Here is a 17,818-nt window from a genome sequence, read left to right as displayed (position 1 = left end):
ATCTACGTTACAACATAGCGCGGGAGAACAGGGAGGACATTACCCTCCCTTTTCTCCCTAAATGATCTTTGTGTCACATTTGCAAAGGTATTTAATATAAAATACCTGAATTCACACCTGCATCAAATATATGGTAGACTCCAGGCCGTTTAATTCAGCTGTACAAAATATTAAAAAAAAACAAATTCTTTTTTTCCCCTTTTTTTTTGGCCTTTCCGAATTTGTGTACTTGTTAAGTTGATAGATGGATGTTATATTTGTACCTGGCAAGGGCTCTCATGAAAAAGCCTCCCTCTCTCAGCTGCAGAGCTGCTGACTGCAGGTTGAATTCTGCCTTATTGGCCACACCGCACACAGGGAAACAGATGGGTAATAAGGTCACCGCAGACGTACCTCTCACTCGCACAGACAAATTGCAGACACACCAGCTGTGCTGACTCAGGACAACATTAGACTCAAGGGAATTGAATTAAGATCTCTTTTTGTATTAAGGGAAGTTGTTGCTTTGTGTTATTTGCCTTAATGTGGTAAATGGAAATGTAATAAAAAGGCTTAAAGGGCCTGAAAATCTATTTACTCCATCAGCTTCTTTAAATGAATGCTGGTTTTCTACACATTATTTTCTGCCAAACAGTTTTTCACCTGAGCAATTTCTCTATTTGTGTGTTTTTCTCTTTGTTCTTCTGACTGGTGGTGGGCCTCTGCTGGAAAAACGTAATGTCATGTACTGCCATGCACCAATCAGGTTGATTTAGCAATAAGCACTGAGTTTTTGACTGATGAACTAAAATAAATAATACCTATAGAGGTTTGTTTTTCCCCCCTCACTTTAAATTTGATTGTTGCTTACCTCTAGTTTTCAGGAGCAATAAACCTGCTCTTTTGTTCAGAAAAAGCTAGTTAATCTTGCATGCTAGCAGTCTGGCTCTATGGCAATGTCAGCCCTACTGACTTTGGTGTTCCCCTGACCTTTCTTCTAGTACCTATTTACATTATGATACATTTCTGATTCAAAGTACAATATCGTACAACTATTGGATGCGTTGCCCTGAAATTTGGTACCAATATTCAAGGTCCTGTGAGGATGAATCCTATCGACTTTGGCGATCGTCTGACTTTTCTAGCGCCACCAGCAGGTAAAGGTTTTTTACTTATTTCAGTGAAATATCTCAACATCTACTTCATGGATTGGAACCAAATTTTGTACAGATATTCATGGTTCCCAGACGTTGTGGTTAACTGATTTGAGTGATCCCCTGACCTTTCAACCAGTGCCCCCATGAGACATTTTTAGTTATTATTGAAATATCTCTACAACTATTGGATGGTTTGCCATGAAATTTGGTACACATTTGGTGTTTATTGCTAATTGGTTGTTGTATTAGATGTTCAAAATATACCTGATGAACATCATCCTTCATCATTATGAACCCTCTCATTCCCAATAATTCTGAAATGCCCGAAATTTAAAAAAGATTTAGAGAAGGTTGACTGACAACATCAGAAATGATCAATTAGAGTTCTGTTCTAAACATAGACAACACTTCTTTAGAGTTTAAAAATATATTTCTGTAGTACAGGGTGGTGGACAATGTTCTGCTCCAATTCTGTTTGAATGTCCTCAAATCTTTGTCAGTGTTGATCAGAGAACCCTAACTGATAATTGATTAAGAAAAATGACCCTAATGGAATTTATTTTTATCAACAAGTTGCCTTGTAAAATCTGCTCAGCCCATACTTCAGATATGGATCTATGAAGTATGGGCTGAGCAGATATTTTGTTTACACACTTTGTATTGCTGTCAGTAGACATTTGTTTCCATGATAATCATATACAATTATATTGATCTCAACCTAATATCAATTAGCTATATTTGACCAAGTAAATGAACTACTGTAGGAAGATAAAGTATGAGAAACCCGCAACACACAGCATTACAGATAATCACTTATTTTTGATTTGACTGGAAATATAAGATGATCAAAGATATGTTTATTCTAGTAGCCTCAATCTGACCATCTTAATGTATGTACTTCTCGTGATCTATACCTTTCAATTTGGATGCAGATATTTCAAATACAATACACCAAAATCCTTATTTAAACACTCTTTATTTTACAATAATACTGTCTGTGTGGGACAGGTCATTAAATTATTACATATTTTCAAACAAACAGGCACATTAACTCCTTTATTGTGGCTTATTCACCTATATTTTTAAAAATCTTATTCTGTATCCCTGTAGTTTTGATTCAGAGTAAGCATAATTACAACACCTTGCACAGTTGGAAAACCAAAACTACACATATCTTTAAATCAACCAACATATAAACAGTACACTACCATACAGGTTTGGCGAATAAAAATCTGTGTTCAGTGCATAATGTGCATGGCATGGGAGTGGATACATTCATCACCCTGTTGGACACAGCTGGCTGCTTCAGTCCTCGGTGTCGGAGCTGTCTGCTGGGTCGGTGTTGTGTGTCAGCATATAGTTGTCCATGTCGATGGAGGGGCAATTGTGGATGGAGTAACGCAGACGCTCAGCGAGGATAGCCTGGCTCGTGTAAGGGGGCAGCCGGAACAGGAAGAAGCAGGTCTGAGCAGTAGGGAGGCCGTTGACGGGCTGAAGGAAATGATAAGGGAAAAGAAGTTTATTGTTTGTGCTATTAATATTTGTTTGCTCTTGTGATCTTGTTACTTTGCTAGCGATGACCTCACCCTATCAACCTTGATGATTTGGAACTTCTGCGTGATGTCAGCTGGGTTGGAAGGCAACCTGGACCGGCCAGAAACAAAACGTAGGAAAAGCACTCGCTCCTCATTGGTGAACTCCTCCAAGCTCTGCCAAAACCAACCAATAAGCTGGTGGCTCTCCGTGATGTCACGGTAACGCACCAGCTTCTTTAGCATCTCAACGGAGACCTCTGGCAGGCCACAGACCAGCTGCTCCAGCTGCTGTGCTGTCAGCAGGGAGAGGAGGGGCACAGGGATGATGGTGGACATGCCCTCTCTGACTGCTGCCACCTGGACACAACAGAACAACGTCAGCTTTGATACTTCTGAGGACGAGATAAAGGGAACAACAACAGTACAACAAACAGGATGTCTAGTGAGCATTAATGGAAACTGGTAGGCAGACTGGGTGTTTAATATGGATGCAGAGTTTGAGATACAGAGAAAAATCCACACCAAAGTACAATAATATTGCCTATGTGGGCTAGGTCTGTTTGGTGAATTTAGTTAAAAGAAATTAGTTTGTTTGAAGTTTATATTTTTAAACCAGCCACTTTAAAATCTCAGCCTAATGCTTTAAAGGAACAGTTTACTTTCTGAGGGTTTGAGATAATTGTTAAGGTTTCTACTAGGGCAGCAAATAATGACTATTTCCATTTCTTATTAGTCTATTCATATTCACAGACTGGAACCAATGAATGCTTTAAAATGACTTAAACAATTCATTGATTATCCGAATTCTTGCAGATTCTTCTGATTGACTAATGGATTAATTGTTGATTGTTTCAGCTAGTCATGAAGGGTAAAGACCTGTGCACGAGTTGACTATGTAAGGGAGCGTGTGTCAATCGGTTTGTTTGACCTTGACTGTAGAAATAACATTCAGCATAATGTAGCTTCAAATTAGAAAAAAAGGGTTTTGGTTTGGCAATGACTTTTTGACAGCGTTCAGTTTGCTGATAGGGAGTATGATGTCCCTTCCTCCGGTCTCTGTCACAGCTTGTGTAATATTAGACAGTACACGCTACTGAGGACTACATGATGGGGACCAAGGGAGAACTTATGACACATGAAATAGACTCATTACTCTGATGTATCCTAAAAAGAAACAATATTCCCTGATGTTCAAATGTGTAGCAGTTTGCATTCTTCCAGGTCACATGGTTACAGCTGAACAGGTCTGCCGGATACACCCTAAACAACTTTCCATAAGTTCAGCCCTTCACACCTGTGAATCCATTTCATGCAGCCTGTAGTCCAGAGCTCTCTCCACATATTCAGTCCGGTTGGTAAAGTTCAGGGAGATGTTTTGACCTCCAGGAACCACAGGTACCAGCCTTCCATCTGCACTGTGGGCCATAAACGAATCCAGCGGGATCATCTTCAAAGACAGGTATGGCAGGAGTGAAAAAAGGTTAGAGTAAACCAAGAATGAAAATGTTATTAAACTTCTTTCAGATCTACAGTCATCTCACCACGTGAAAATTATCCTCTGTGATTCCACTGTTTTCCAGGTGAAGGATGCCTTGGAGGGTGCGGTAGGTGAGCAGGTCAACCTCCTCCAGGTCAGGCCCTCCCAAAGGCATCGAGCAGAGCTGTTTCCACACCCAAGGAGCCAGATGTAAGTCCAGAGGTTTCTTGGTGCGGATAGCCACAGCCATGAGGATGCCCAGAAAGCGGAACTGGACTATGTGATCCTCTGAGAATGCCGCTGGGTTCAACAGGAACCTGTAAAGGAACGCAGCCAATGCCAGAGGTAAAGATTGTTTAGGAAATGTAATGTCCTGTTATACTTGTACTCTTTTGGTTGGTCTGTCAAAAGATGACTACAAAATGTGCACCTGTCAGTGTTACTGCCCACATCTGCAAAGCTGTTGGGAGTATGAATCAGAAGCTCCACCACACCAGACTGCAACTCCTGGTGAAAAGACATTGAAACTTGTCAATTTCCAAAAAGGATAACATTATTCCAGGCGGCATTATTAGCTATTTATGTTGCTCTTAGACCTTCTCTGTCTAGTTTCCATCCTACCTGGCACATCTCAGTGATGGTGTCATCAAACACTCCCCCGGCATCGTCAGCTCCCTCTCCGACAAGCTTGACCTTCCACGCTCGTGATGGAAGCCGCAGCTCCAGAGGATTCAGGCTCACCACTTGCTTTGCAATCTGTACAAAAATGGGCTTGCTCGAACGGCCTCTGTGGAAGTGTAAAAGTTTTGATTAACACATACTAACATAAAATTGCAGAAAACGTGCAACCATACAAACAAGTGCTGGATATAAGTCCTTCAATTCTGCAAATAAGCCCTGCTAGCCAGTTCCAAACACATCCAAGTCTTTTTGATCACCTATTTTTCCACCAGCTGACCCCTCACATACAGATTCTTATTATGGACTTTATTATGGAATATCATAGTCATCCTTACCTTGTCGAAATCCGTTTCACTGTGATCTGTGGCCCATATGTTTTGCCCTGGGTCATTGTTCTGCCAATGGAGCGCACCAGAGGCAGAGTGTTGACCTTGGGTGATAGAAGGCCTCTGAGCTCCCCCCGAATGATGGCGGTCGTCCCTGAACTGTAGCGTGAAGTGGACACCTGGATAGGGGAAGGGACAGGGCATAAAATATGAAGAAGTGAATGAGGCATCACAATGAAAAATGATTCTTTTAACATATTAAAAATGGTCAGAAAATTACCGGATTCCTGGCGTCCAGGTTGAGCAGCCTCCAGGACTTGTACATGAGATCAGAAAAGTTGTAGAGTACCCTGAGACGCATGCTAAGTACCCCAGGGCTGCAGTCTTTCAGAGTGTTGTACTGGGGAGGGACTGATTGGGGAAGGCCCAACTGGAAATTTCCAGGGCCACCTGGAGATGAAGGTAACAAATGGGAGTCCCGAGTATATTCTCTTTCATGGATCATAGCTGTAAAGAGCATGTGTAGGACTGTGTGTGTACCTGAGTTTTTCATCGAGGTAGAAGGGGTGGTCCATGCGGAACTGTGGCAGCGGCCAGCAGAGATCTGTCTGATGTTTTTCCCCTGGAGGGTTGTTATGAGCGTGGGCTCTTTCACTGGGTTGGAGTGTCCAAGGCCAAGCTGGAACACACACATAAAAGACAACAATACAGGATTGAGAGTGCTTCTGATGTGCAAAGAAAGCAAACTTCAGTGTCAACGTGTATAATTTTATAATAGAGTGTTGTTGTTCACCTGTCCCTCGCTGTTGCAGCCCCAGGCATAGACGTCTCCAGTGGAGGACAGAGCGAGCACATGTTCACAGCCCACAGCAATGTCTTCTATGAACAGCCCCTCCAGAGATGGCACCACCTGGGGGCAGGATTTGTTCTTCAGCATGGAGTCCGGGAGGCCGATCAGGCGCTCTGAAGGATGGACAGAAGGAAACCAAGTAACACACTCTTCTATTTGAAGAGAACATTCCCTACTTGTCAGGCATAAACACTTTATGCAGTTCAGAAATTTTGCATGTCATCACACATAATAACCATTGTCCAAAAAATCTAGGAAACTAATTACTGTAGTTTCTAATTACTTAAATATCCACTGAATTTAACATGTTCATGCTTAGGTGAATCTAAGTCATCAAAAAATAGACATTTTAGCAGACAGCACAGGACACCATTTATTACTGATTAATTCACTTGTATATACAAATATACAATGTCAGATTCAACCTTCATGAGTTTGTTTAGTTTGTAAATGATTTGATTGCAAATTCTCAAATTGACCTTTCAGAATACAACAATAGTTACTAATAATGCAGATGTTTTCACAATCCACTTTCAAAATAAAATGTACCTTGTCCAAATGTGTAAACATGTCCATCACAGGCCAACGCCACAGAGAACTGAGTTCCGCAACTGACCTTCTTAATTCCCTTGTTGCAAAGCTGCTCCACTTTCTGAAAATAGGAACAGCCAAAAAGTATTCATCAATACTATATAAAAGCACACAAAAAAGTTGTGAATAAAAACTGAAAGCAAAGGACATAAAAGAAGGCAATGATAGTGTTAGCTTGACTTCTCCATTGAAGCAACCTTTTCCTACATTTGAGCTGTTGTCACCGTTAACTCACCTGAGGATAGTATTTTGCTGTAGAGGAACCTGTTCCCAATTTGCCATAATCCCCATCTCCAAATGCCCACACAATCATGCCATCAAGGGACAGCACTAGTGTGTGGTTGAGACCACATGACACCTGAGAAAGGTAACCAAGTTGGCTTTGTTTAGTTATGTTTTAATCAATTCCCTGTAGACTGAAACAAGCACACGGTCGATTTCTTACCTGTCCCACATGATATCCTTCTAGGGCCGCCACCCTCTCAGGCAGCATCTTGTTGGATGTTGACCGTTGACCCAGACGACCAGATTCACCACTGCCGAAGGTGAACAGTTTCCCATCTGCTGTTACCACAGCTGAGTGCCGGAAACCACAAGCAAGCTGGGAAGACAAAGAAAAGCCTTATGTTTTGTTTATGCCTTACACTTCAATTTGAGTTTAGTCTTTAACATGTTGTTTGCTGATTTCAAATAAAGTGTTTTTTTTAAACACTACTATTGCTACTGATACTACTACTAAACTTTATTTCTATAACGCTTCTCAAAACCAGAGTTACAAAGTGCTTTACAAAATACAAGACTATACAATACACTATGTGCAAAGATAGCATATTATATAAAGGCACATAATTCCTAACGCTTCAATCTCAAGGCAGGTTTATCTCCTTATCTCATTTACCTGAACAATGTCTTCTCCTTGTAAGGCCTCGATCTGTTTGGGTCTCCTCTGCCTTTCACTATTGCCATGGCCCAGTTTTCCGAAATCTCCGTCTCCCCAACTGAACACCTCCCCAGTCTCAGTCAGGGCCATGGAGTGTCCATCGGATCCACAGGACGTCACCAGTTGAATCACCACGTACCCTGCCCACAGATTAAAGAGTCAGTAAAACTAAAATACTAAAATAAAAGTAAGAATGAGGAGACAAATAATCAACAATTAGTCCTAAGTAGGAGCTACCACATTTAATTGTAATGCTGTAATGCAAAAACGTATTTCTCCCCTTTCTGCTGTGGATAAAAACATTGTTTGAGGCAAAGAATAAAAATTTGTAACAACCTCTAACAGCAGCCCAGAGTTGAGCTCTTAGGCCCTGGATGAATATTGTACCTTGAAAAGCAGAGATAATAGTGGGGACATAGAGATCGTCAGAATTCCCCTGGCCCAGTCTGCCATATTGTCCTTCTCCTACAGCCAGTACAGTCCCATTGGACTGGACCAGGAAGGAACAGTTCTGCCCACACACAACCTAGATGACAATGAAAAAACCCACAAAGGCAAATAAAAATGAGAAAACAGTAGCAATCAAGGGCAAAGTCTGGGTCTTCAGTGAAACAGTTGCTACCTGTTGTGTCTGTAACAGAGAGGGTGCAAGAGTGGGCATCATGAGGTTGCTTCCCATTCCTGCCAGCTGTCCGTAACGTCCGTTCCCCCACAAGTACACCTCACTCTTCCCACCTTGTTGCCAGTCCTAAGAAACACAACAGGTGAAACATAAATCCATTACAACACTCTCCAGCTAAAAGAAAATACTACTCTGCAGACAGAAGGTAAATTAAACAGAATTCATCTTTCCTTTGTTTTTAAAAAGAATCCACTGTGTACTGTTTCAAGATGGCTAAGCTGTTACCTCTGGTTTGGTGGTGGCCCATGACATCAGCTGTTCATCCATCCTGAAGCTCCACTTACTGTTGTCCTAGAAGACAGAGAAGTGTCTCGATAGATTAACCCTGCGAGGGAGCTGGACTGGCGAGATCGCAAACTCATGAGATCACGCAAGAATCCATCTTGCCAGGCTTCAGTTTGTGCGTTTGTGGCCGGTACAGTGGACTGAACCAATCAGCGTCTTTTGAGGAAGTACTGGCATCTACGGGGTAGGAACTAGGTGTGACGCAGGAGGAAGACACCGTTCATTAAAAGATTACGGCGGCTCCAATAGAGGTTAGTGTGGATGCTGCCAGCATCAGTTATATCAGACCTGGAGAGTATTTCTTCACTAAAAGAAGAGCAAAGAATGGCATTGAAAGCTCTTCTCCAGACTGGCTACGTTAAGAGTTTGACTGCATTATATGGTTGATTGATCTGATTGGTTGAAATTCAGTTGTGGTTCATCCAATCACCTGCAAAGTATTTTTTTTGCAAAGTGCCTGCCCTTTTCCAAACAGTTTCCAACAATGACTTTGCAGATGAATCTGTGAAACAAACCAATTTGGCGCAGTCAGGTTATCAATAGATGCCTACATTGAAGAAACTTATCTAACCATTTCCTAAACAAACAATAGCACACAGAAGATTGTCACCACTCACCAGCGCCTTGGTAATTTCAGTGTCATCCACTTCCTGAAACTCTGAAACAATGAAGGATTCTGGGAATGCAGTGCCGCTGGCAATGGCTTCAGCACTGCGGACAGTAGTGGCGTAAGTGGCGAGCCAACTCCACTCTGACGGGCAGGAGTGGGCATCAGGACTGGTGTGGTGTGGGGGACGTGGATAACGACACAGGTGTTTCTCTAAGGCGAGACCAACAGTCAAGGAGGCCAGGCTCTGCAGGAAGGCACTGTGGACTAGCTGGTCACCGGCTGCCACATGGCTCTGCATCAAGAGAAAAAAAGGTAAAGTCAGGTCTCAGTTGACACTAAACAACACAAAAACAACTTTAAAATGTAGTTTCAGTAATGACCCGCTCGTAGTTGTACTGCTCCTGCAAGAGCAAGGGCAGCCTCTCCAGGAAGACGGCCAAACAAGGGGCCCGATTTAGACCCAGGATGTTCTGGCTTCTGAGGACCATGCGACAGGAAGCGAGCATGTGATTTTGAGTGATCCAGTCAGGGGTGCAGCAAATCAACAAAACATCCTAGGAAAGAAACAATGACAGAACAGAACTGTAATGTGACACAGATTAAAATGTGGGCATTTTTTTCTTTACATCAGCTCTTATAGTAATAAACTGATAAATAACACAGAAATAAACATTACTATAGAAGAGTATGAAGAAAAGCACCATGATTTTCTGGAAGGAGTTTCTTCTACCCTAGAGGATAGCTGAACATTTTGGAAAACACACCTAATTGATTTCTTGTCAAAAGTTAGATGAGAAGATTGATACCACCACTGTCTGTATGCTAAATAAAGGAATTAAATCCAAGAGAAGGTTAGCTTAGCTTAGCAGGAAACTAAATTGGGGAAACCTGATGTAAAAATAATAAGTTGTGGCTAGCTGTTTCCCCCTGCTGCCAGTATTTGTGCTCTCAGTATGTTATTTCCCAAAATGTAAAACAATTCCTTTAATGCTTGATGGAAACTGAAGTTATGAGAGATTCAAATTACCTTCGACCTCCCAAAACAGGCCGCTACACCTAAGTTTGGTATCCAGGAAGTATTGACGACTGAACCCAAACCTGTAACAGTCTGTGAGACTGAACCATCCTGCAAGATGAAAAGGAAACAAGACAGATTTACAGATTAGACAACTACACAATAACACTTGAGCTGTCCTGTAATGTTGACTGTTAGGTAAGTGGTCTCTGTGCTGATTCCAGGTCAAGAAGTGGCAGCAACAGTGAATGTGGTTTTCTGACCTGTAAGGACCAGATGTTGAGCAGTCCCCCTATCCCTCCAGAGACCAGAGCCAGTCCACTGGAGCAAAATGAAAGGGACTTCACTGCCGTAATGTGGCCATGAAGTACAAACACACACTTTGCACTCTCCTGCTGTAAAAATAAGCAGAACTGGATGATTAGAAATGATCAGAGGCACCACTAGTAAAAATCAAAGTGATAAACTGGGACATAAAGTCCTGATAAAATTGTATTATAAATGAAATGTCAAGATATAAGTAGAACCAGGGCTGCAAAAAGGTATTCCAACAGCAGATCCAAACTGACCTTGACATCAGCTCCTTTATCCTGACTTGGGGGGCTGTTCAATATGTTGGGCAGAGATACAACGGTACCACCCTGTGGCAATGTCCAGACATGCACCGAGCCATTCTGACAACCTCTATAGGAACATAGAAAGAGTTAAAAGAGATGTACAACAAACATATGATTAAAGGAACTTGAAATGAATGTTGCTGTATCAGATCACAGCAGTCGTCCTTTACTTTCTTTATACTGTGGCATTGGTAAGGTTTTTGTTGTTAAGTTAATGCTACTGCAAAGAAAGAGGCACAATATTCACAGAGAAAGCAAGAATAATTCATTATGTAGACTCACGCAGCCATCATGAGCCTGGGATCAGGTGCTCTGCCAGCAAGTGGGCACCATTCCGCGATGTTAACGGTGCTGGTATGAATTAGGGAGTGGAGGGTCACCCACGTGCCCCCAAAGCGCCCCAGTATCTTTACTACCTCTGACCTCCCCAAACAGAGCAGCAAGTGTCCTGTGGGATCCCATTTTAAAGAACTCACATTGTCCTGTTGAGTGAAGGGAGGGACAGAGTGGAAAATGATTTTATGTGACAACAACGTCACTTATGTAGACTGACTTGGGTAGGAAGTATATACAAATGCGTCTTTCTTGCTGAGTTCTTCAGCCAATAGTTTGGACTGCATTTTTCAAACAAACCTGGAAGATGGAGAGCACTACAGGCTGTTCATTCTCATACGTCTCAGTTGTGGCCAAGAGGATCTTTCCATTGGGATAGCCCACTGCAAAAGGCTTGTCCTCACTGTGCCAGGCGACACATTGGGGAGCTAGGACAGACCAGAGGAAAGTAATATTCTCTTAAAGAGAAGATCCATACCACCATCAACATGTCTTGATGCTAAATATGAAGCTACAGGAAGCAGGCAGTAAGCTTAAATTAGCTTAGCCTAGCTTTGTCCAAACCAAAAAAAATCCACAATGTCACTGCGCCATCTTCTAGTAGATACTGGCAACTGATTAAATAAATGGACAATTAACAGTGACAACATTAAGGTAAATAATTCAATAAAACAGTCCTATTCTATTTTAAATCTTATTTGTGTGTCACTGTCTTACTGTAATGCCTCCCTCTGTGATTCATGAAATATATTCCATTTTGTTAGAGTAAGAAAATAACACAAAAATAATGTTTGTGTGTGTGTAGCAGTTTCCACACCCTCTTTCCTGTGGCAATGGGTTAGTTCGGTGCTCTTTACATGCAGGTCGAGCTCCTGCATTGTGACCCGCAGCCAGCAGAGGGAGCCATCCAGCCGTCCCACCAACAGGCTCTCAGCAGGTTTGTTTTTACAGGCTGTTTGCTGGTCGAGAAGCCACAAGCTAAAGGCCTGAGCCCAGCAGAGGGCTGTGACCCGAGACATCTGAGCCTCCACATGACAGTGGGATCCTGTAAAAGTAACAGAAACATTGTAGAAGCTACTGTTCTCATTATTTTGCATATAACAACTCTTTCAAGTTCCCCTCTACTCAAAGGGTTATTGCTTATTGTTCTCAGCTGCTGAGGAATAAAGGTCTTTCTGTGCTCAGCTTAAATCTAGTTTAAGACGTGTGGAGACGAGAAACTTCTAGTGCACGTACACAGAGAATGGACTTTGCTATGAAGTAGGACACATCATGTGTTCAGCAAGTAAACTTTTGAAATATATATTAGCATATTGATAGACTCTGGGGTTTAAGGGAATTTAATGTGGAAATTATACTTTTTTGTAGTAATAGTAGAACATATCAGACACACGTTATTGTTCCAAACAGACTATTTGTATAATTCTTAATACTTTAAGCAACAAGGAAGAACAAACACTTTTTTGTGACAAAAATATTTATCAGACAACATGCATTTGGAAAATGGACATTTGAACATCTTTCAAATGATGTCTCAATTTAAACTTTTGTTGAAATTGATGACGAAATTATCAATTTTATTATTACACTGTTGTTATTTTACCTTCTTAAAGTAATATGAAAACCACATTCACTGGAAGTAACATTTGTTACATGTCTAATACATCTACTGTACGATTAGCTATGACATTTTGTTTTGTTACACTGTGATGAATTTAGAGATACACCAGACTAGTAAAAAAGCCAGTCTTACCCCTAATGTTCATGATGTTGATGTGTTTGTTCTCTGGGGCAGCCAAAAAGTTCCCCCCTGTACTCCAGTATACAGGAGACATGTGATGACATCTGCCGGCCCTCTCACTACTTGATCTGTCCGTCTTACTGGAGAGAGAGTCAGACAAAGGAAAAGTTTACAACTAACCAATAGTTTGATTACCTCTAAAGATCTCATCTTATGTTTCAAAACCGTTATTACAAGCTACAGCAGAACAGGCATGATAGCCAAACAATCAACAACAATAAACAATAGTACCCTCACTGGATAAAACACTGCTGAAACAAGCTATAATAACCTGGTAATGCAGGAGAAGGTGGTGTGCAACTCCACAGTGCTCTGGTTGATGCTCCATAGTTGCACCACCTTGTCCTGAGAGCATGTAGCCAGCAAATTCTGATCACTGTTCCAAAAACAGCTGGTCACCTGAACACAACAGAAATGATGGAAAGCTTTTTTTTTAACTCCGCTTCTCATGATAGGTTGTGAAAGGCCAGACCTGTCCTGGCTAGCACAGTTGGAGCTGTGATTAAAAGTTTGCATACACTCAAGAAATGAACATAAACATTGTTTACATGGATACTGGATGGAAGCTGAACATTTTGTGAAAAACAAAGCAAAAAACATCTCCTTCTGTTCGTTCTGAAAGTAAAAACTGTTCGGTCAATTAGATGAACAAAATACCTCTTGCAGATTACATAATGAGTCCCTTACCTTGTTGTAATGTCCTTCCAGCCTCTTGAGAGGACATTTGCGCAAGTCGCCAGCCAGGTCACTGTATGTTTGGGGCCGATTAGGACTGTCTCTTCCTGTGGCAGCCAAGGCCTGCACCAGCTGCTGTGCTGCCCACTGGCGGTGTTTACTGGTCAGCCTGGCAGACAGTACACATGCTGCCAACGCATTAGCCAGCTCCAGAGGGCCCACTCTGGCACTCAGGTGGGGTAAAGGGGAAGGAGGCAAGGACGAAGAAGACACCCCTTGGTTTCCTGTATCTAGGTCAGACACATATGCAGGAAGAAAGCTAATGTGAATACCCTAATAATTACAAACAACAACACAACTACTTAAATAACTAAGTTTTCTCACCATTAGCTTCATGCTCAACTCTGTCTGGGCTGTAACACTGAACCCCCTTTTCAGTTAGGAGGGACACCAGACTTTGTGTGACGAGGAATGTAGGGGGCGTCTGCTCATTGTAGTCCTTCTGTTGCTGGGCTCCCTGGGCTGTTAGACTGGAGTTCAGACAACCTCTCTGCTGTGGGTCACTGATGGCCCCAATGTTCACCCCTGTAGCTGCCGCCATTAGGTCCTATACACAGTCATGTTAAAATGGTATTCAAATCTATCCATTTGTTCACAATTATTTTAAAGACAGGATCATTACAAAGTTTAAATGGATCATAATTTCATAAGTTATCATTCCTAGGGTTATACAATAAATCAAATTGAATAATTACTAAGACTGAATCTTTTACTGACCTAAACTTACTCTCATTGCAGTTTTTAATAAATACATGCCGTGATTCCCAGATAAGTAGAAATTGAAAAATCCAATGACAGATTTTTGATTTTCAACCAACATTGGCCTAAAATCGAGTCCAGATGTCCACAATCATAAACAGATCACACTGTAATCAATTTAGACAAATATATACATATAATTTTACTTAAATAATCATTGTAATAATAATTTGCAATAATGCAATTTACTGATATATTAAAAATCCTTACATGTATTGTTTTCAAAGACAAATGTGACATGTTGTGTAGTGATATAGTTATTGTGATTAATAATCTGGTAATTAGCCTGAATGGCATTTATAATTAGTGAATTGACTGAAGAAAACTGACCTGAGTGCATATTTCCACTAGCTGTCTGTAAGCAGCAGGGCTGTGGGACACAACACTGCCAATGGCTGAGGAAAGGAAGCTCAGGCAGGTTGAGTTGTTGCGCTCTGTCGCCATCCCCTTCACACCTGGCTGTCTGTCCACACAAGTGTGAGCCCTGCCCCCTGCTGCCAGAGTCATTAAACGAACCAGGATACGGATATCTGCCAGACCCAACGACTCTAGTCCGTTAGACTGGCTGCACATTGATGCACTGGAGAAGAAGATAAAAGAAGACTCTTGAAAGCACAATGAATTAGTGAAAAAAATATGTATATCAACAAGGTTATAATCTGGACAAACGCACCTGGAAGCAGTCTGAGACAGTGCTCTCATCACCATGCTGTAAGCTAGCAGAATCTGGGCTGTGGAAGTTACTCTTCTTAAAGCTTTTAGTCTATCATGAGAGTCCCTCAGGGATACTGCCTGCTGTCCAAGGCTCAGAGAGGTCTTCTGCTCAACGAGGGCATTCCCTGGTGAGGAAAAACACATATCAAAAGGCGTTCTAATATGCCATTATATATTCTATTACATCTTTGCTAAACTCACATTTTTAAAGGATGGCACGGTTATCCATTTGGCGTGGGCATGCAAAAAAGTAAAAATACTGGATCTAACGGGACGACTGGGAGTACCATTTGTGTGCTTCAGATGCCCAGCTATGATAAATGAGTGATGAGTCACTATGCTGCAGTAAGTTTGGCTGTGGCTGGATTTGTCCTGCTGCCAACAGGCACAGAGGGAATGTGGGTGTGTTACAACAAGTGGGCTAGCAGAAACATCCATTACAACATGAACCAGAGGACAGATAGCTACTGCAAACTAATGCTCTGTATATGGCCATCAATTTAATATGAGATGTGGAAATAGCAGAATTTTAATTGTGGTCTTGCGTGGTTGTTCTGGTGTCACACTGAGCTAGAGTCAGGGTAGATTTGCAGGAAAACTGACCGCAAAATCAGTTTTGAAACCTAATAACTTGCCCAAAAGGTTTGCATGCTGGGACAATGTCGACTGGTGCAAAGGAGTGTATTTTTTCTTGACTTTATGTTGAAGCCACAAATTTTCACCAACATTACTCATTCTAATCTTTCCAAATCATTACACTTCTTTTTCTCAATATTAATGTAACATTTCCATTCAATGTAAGAGCCCCTGCCCTGTTCCCTTATGTACAGGGTTTCATGTTTTTCCCCCTTTTTTCAGTTCTGCATCCGTACATATCATAAATATCATACATGATCTGCACATAAGTCAAAGGACAAGAACTTTTTTTGAAGTATCAAGAATGTATTTAGCAAATTACAGGACTTTGGTTTATGTATACCAAAATTAGCTAAAGAACATAACACAAAAAAACACAATACCTTTAGTAGTCACTGCTCTCGTAGGGTCAGCTGAGCTGTAAACCAGGGCTCCGAGGGGATCTGGCTCACAGAAGGTAATGGGGTCTGGCACCAGCTTCTTTTCAGTCAGCCCCAGTGGTCTCAGCAAAAGCCCAAAGTCTTCCAGTCCTGTCAGCTTGTCTGTACCACACTCGTCTTGGTGGCTGATTTCCCAATCATCTGAGCAAAAAGAAGCACCGTTCATATTTTAATATCAATTGTAAAAGTATTTTAAAGATTGAATTATTCTGACCTGAAGTGACCTTCCCTACCATCAGAAGTACTGTCCAAATGACCAATCAAATCAGATGTCAGACCTTTAATCCTGAAGCAAAGGGAACAATGTATGAGAACAAGAAATGTAAGGTACCATTATTGGTTCCTATGTATAGTGTGTTGCATGCAACCATCATTTCCTATATTATCTACTATACCTTTCATATTTCGAACTTGGGTCGCTCATGTTTGCAGCCAGATACTTTTCCCTGCAGGAGCTGCAAAGGAGGTAGAAAGGGAAGTTTGAGCCACATTCCCCTTTGAACCAGACATCCACGTAGGCTCCAGTGCTGTCGTAACCCTTACGTGCAGCACTCTGACCACAACCTGGGTGACGCCGCTTTATGTGATTGTTAAATTGCAGGGTAAGGGTGTTGCACAGTTCACACTTCACCATCTGACTGTGTTCTTCTCCGGCCTAAAAGAAGGATATTGACATGGATCATATTTCTAGAAATAAGAACGATGAGAGATCAGACGAGGCTTAAGTTTCAAACAATCGATGAAACAACAAAAAGATAATATCAGGCCCAAAAGCAACACAGATTGTTGTTTTGCATTCAACGTAATCACACAATATACTTTTGTTTTGTCTGTGTAAGTGTGTGTCACCTCCACTATCTGGAGCGTGTCTCTCTCCAAGCTGAAGAATGACGGGGTGAGCAGGTCCTCATAAGTTTCTTCATGGTATGGGTCATCCATGTAGCCCAACTCTGACTCCTCTTCAGCAGAGTAGGGATGAAACTCCACTTGCTCTGGCCAATCGCCAACCGATGTGTGCTGTTGGTACAACTGCGGGAGCGGGTTGGGTGATGGCAAGTCTGAAAAGATGACGTTTGCTTCAAATGAAAAATGCACAGTAAATCTAACACAGCTTCGATGTGCACATTTTATTTCTGGTTCAATGTTTTGACTCTGACCTGCCCTTCGGAAAGAGGTCCTCTGACTCGGGCCTGAGCGACGCCGCCGCGCAGGAGGAGGTCTGTTTCTAGTGAGGTGGACATCCAGGAAGTTCTCCCTCTCTATCCAGTCGAGCCCTGGCAACAAGCTATAAACAAACAGACAAACAGACCGTCATTACTGGTTGTATTTATATCAATGATAATACCATAATGCCAGTACCTATTGGAAAATGTCAATATGTTCCGCAAATCCCTGACCTTTCAGTGGGTTGACTGGTAGGACGCTCAGGACATTGTACCGTCTCTGGCCCATCTGGAGATGGCGTGTCAGGAGCACCCTCCAGTCTAGATGAATCAGCTGCCTGCTGCTCCTCAGTCAGGGGGTGCTCTAGCATCCAGCTGGCCAACACCTCAATGGTTTGAGAGTCCAGGTCACCTGCTACATCTGGGAGGGACCACAGGGAAGTTGAACTGTCAGAGTTCAAAAAGAAAAGATGGATCATGGAGTGCTGCATT

General features: G+C 42.0%; 1 protein-coding gene across 14 annotated transcripts in view; it reads right to left on the bottom strand.

The window, feature by feature from the left end:
* Positions 1-2,093: 2,093 nt before the first annotated feature.
* The window catches only part of LOC127370444 (probable E3 ubiquitin-protein ligase HERC1), a 40,990-nt gene continuing 25,265 nt past the window's right edge, over positions 2,094-17,818 (bottom strand). For 9 of the 14 annotated variants that reach the window (XM_051412493.1, XM_051412494.1, XM_051412502.1 and 6 more), the window contains 37 exons: positions 17,561-17,747; positions 17,321-17,448; positions 17,013-17,239; positions 16,559-16,818; positions 16,397-16,449; positions 16,107-16,304; positions 15,047-15,212; positions 14,704-14,953; positions 13,939-14,161; positions 13,567-13,844; positions 13,151-13,278; positions 12,832-12,959; positions 11,896-12,123; positions 11,379-11,506; positions 11,028-11,227; positions 10,698-10,812; positions 10,392-10,523; positions 10,141-10,239; positions 9,494-9,667; positions 9,121-9,405; positions 8,444-8,509; positions 8,159-8,284; positions 7,924-8,062; positions 7,495-7,676; positions 7,042-7,197; positions 6,832-6,954; positions 6,555-6,657; positions 5,949-6,118; positions 5,696-5,834; positions 5,436-5,605; positions 5,165-5,334; positions 4,770-4,935; positions 4,579-4,655; positions 4,213-4,465; positions 3,966-4,118; positions 2,723-3,028; positions 2,094-2,627 (listed from right to left, as the gene is read on the bottom strand). In XM_051412493.1, coding sequence (XP_051268453.1) covers positions 2,442-2,627; positions 2,723-3,028; positions 3,966-4,118; positions 4,213-4,465; positions 4,579-4,655; positions 4,770-4,935; positions 5,165-5,334; positions 5,436-5,605; positions 5,696-5,834; positions 5,949-6,118; positions 6,555-6,657; positions 6,832-6,954; positions 7,042-7,197; positions 7,495-7,676; positions 7,924-8,062; positions 8,159-8,284; positions 8,444-8,509; positions 9,121-9,405; positions 9,494-9,667; positions 10,141-10,239; positions 10,392-10,523; positions 10,698-10,812; positions 11,028-11,227; positions 11,379-11,506; positions 11,896-12,123; positions 12,832-12,959; positions 13,151-13,278; positions 13,567-13,844; positions 13,939-14,161; positions 14,704-14,953; positions 15,047-15,212; positions 16,107-16,304; positions 16,397-16,449; positions 16,559-16,818; positions 17,013-17,239; positions 17,321-17,448; positions 17,561-17,747 — 6,272 coding nt within the window. In that variant the 3' untranslated portion in view covers positions 2,094-2,441. Of the gene's footprint in view, positions 2,628-2,722; positions 3,029-3,965; positions 4,119-4,212; positions 4,466-4,578; positions 4,656-4,769; positions 4,936-5,164; positions 5,335-5,435; positions 5,606-5,695; positions 5,835-5,948; positions 6,119-6,554; positions 6,658-6,831; positions 6,955-7,041; positions 7,198-7,494; positions 7,677-7,923; positions 8,063-8,158; positions 8,285-8,443; positions 8,510-8,529; positions 9,006-9,120; positions 9,406-9,493; positions 9,668-10,140; positions 10,240-10,391; positions 10,524-10,697; positions 10,813-11,027; positions 11,228-11,378; positions 11,507-11,895; positions 12,124-12,831; positions 12,960-13,150; positions 13,279-13,566; positions 13,845-13,938; positions 14,162-14,703; positions 14,954-15,046; positions 15,213-16,106; positions 16,305-16,396; positions 16,450-16,558; positions 16,819-17,012; positions 17,240-17,320; positions 17,449-17,560; positions 17,748-17,818 lie in introns of those variants that run through there. The other 5 variants (XM_051412495.1, XM_051412496.1, XM_051412499.1 and 2 more) reach the window with 5 other exon arrangements.

Source organism: Dicentrarchus labrax, unplaced genomic scaffold, assembly GCF_905237075.1.
Source record: "Dicentrarchus labrax unplaced genomic scaffold, dlabrax2021, whole genome shotgun sequence".
Lineage (NCBI taxonomy): Eukaryota > Metazoa > Chordata > Actinopteri > Moronidae > Dicentrarchus > Dicentrarchus labrax.
This window is presented reverse-complemented; position numbering and strand designations above follow the sequence as displayed.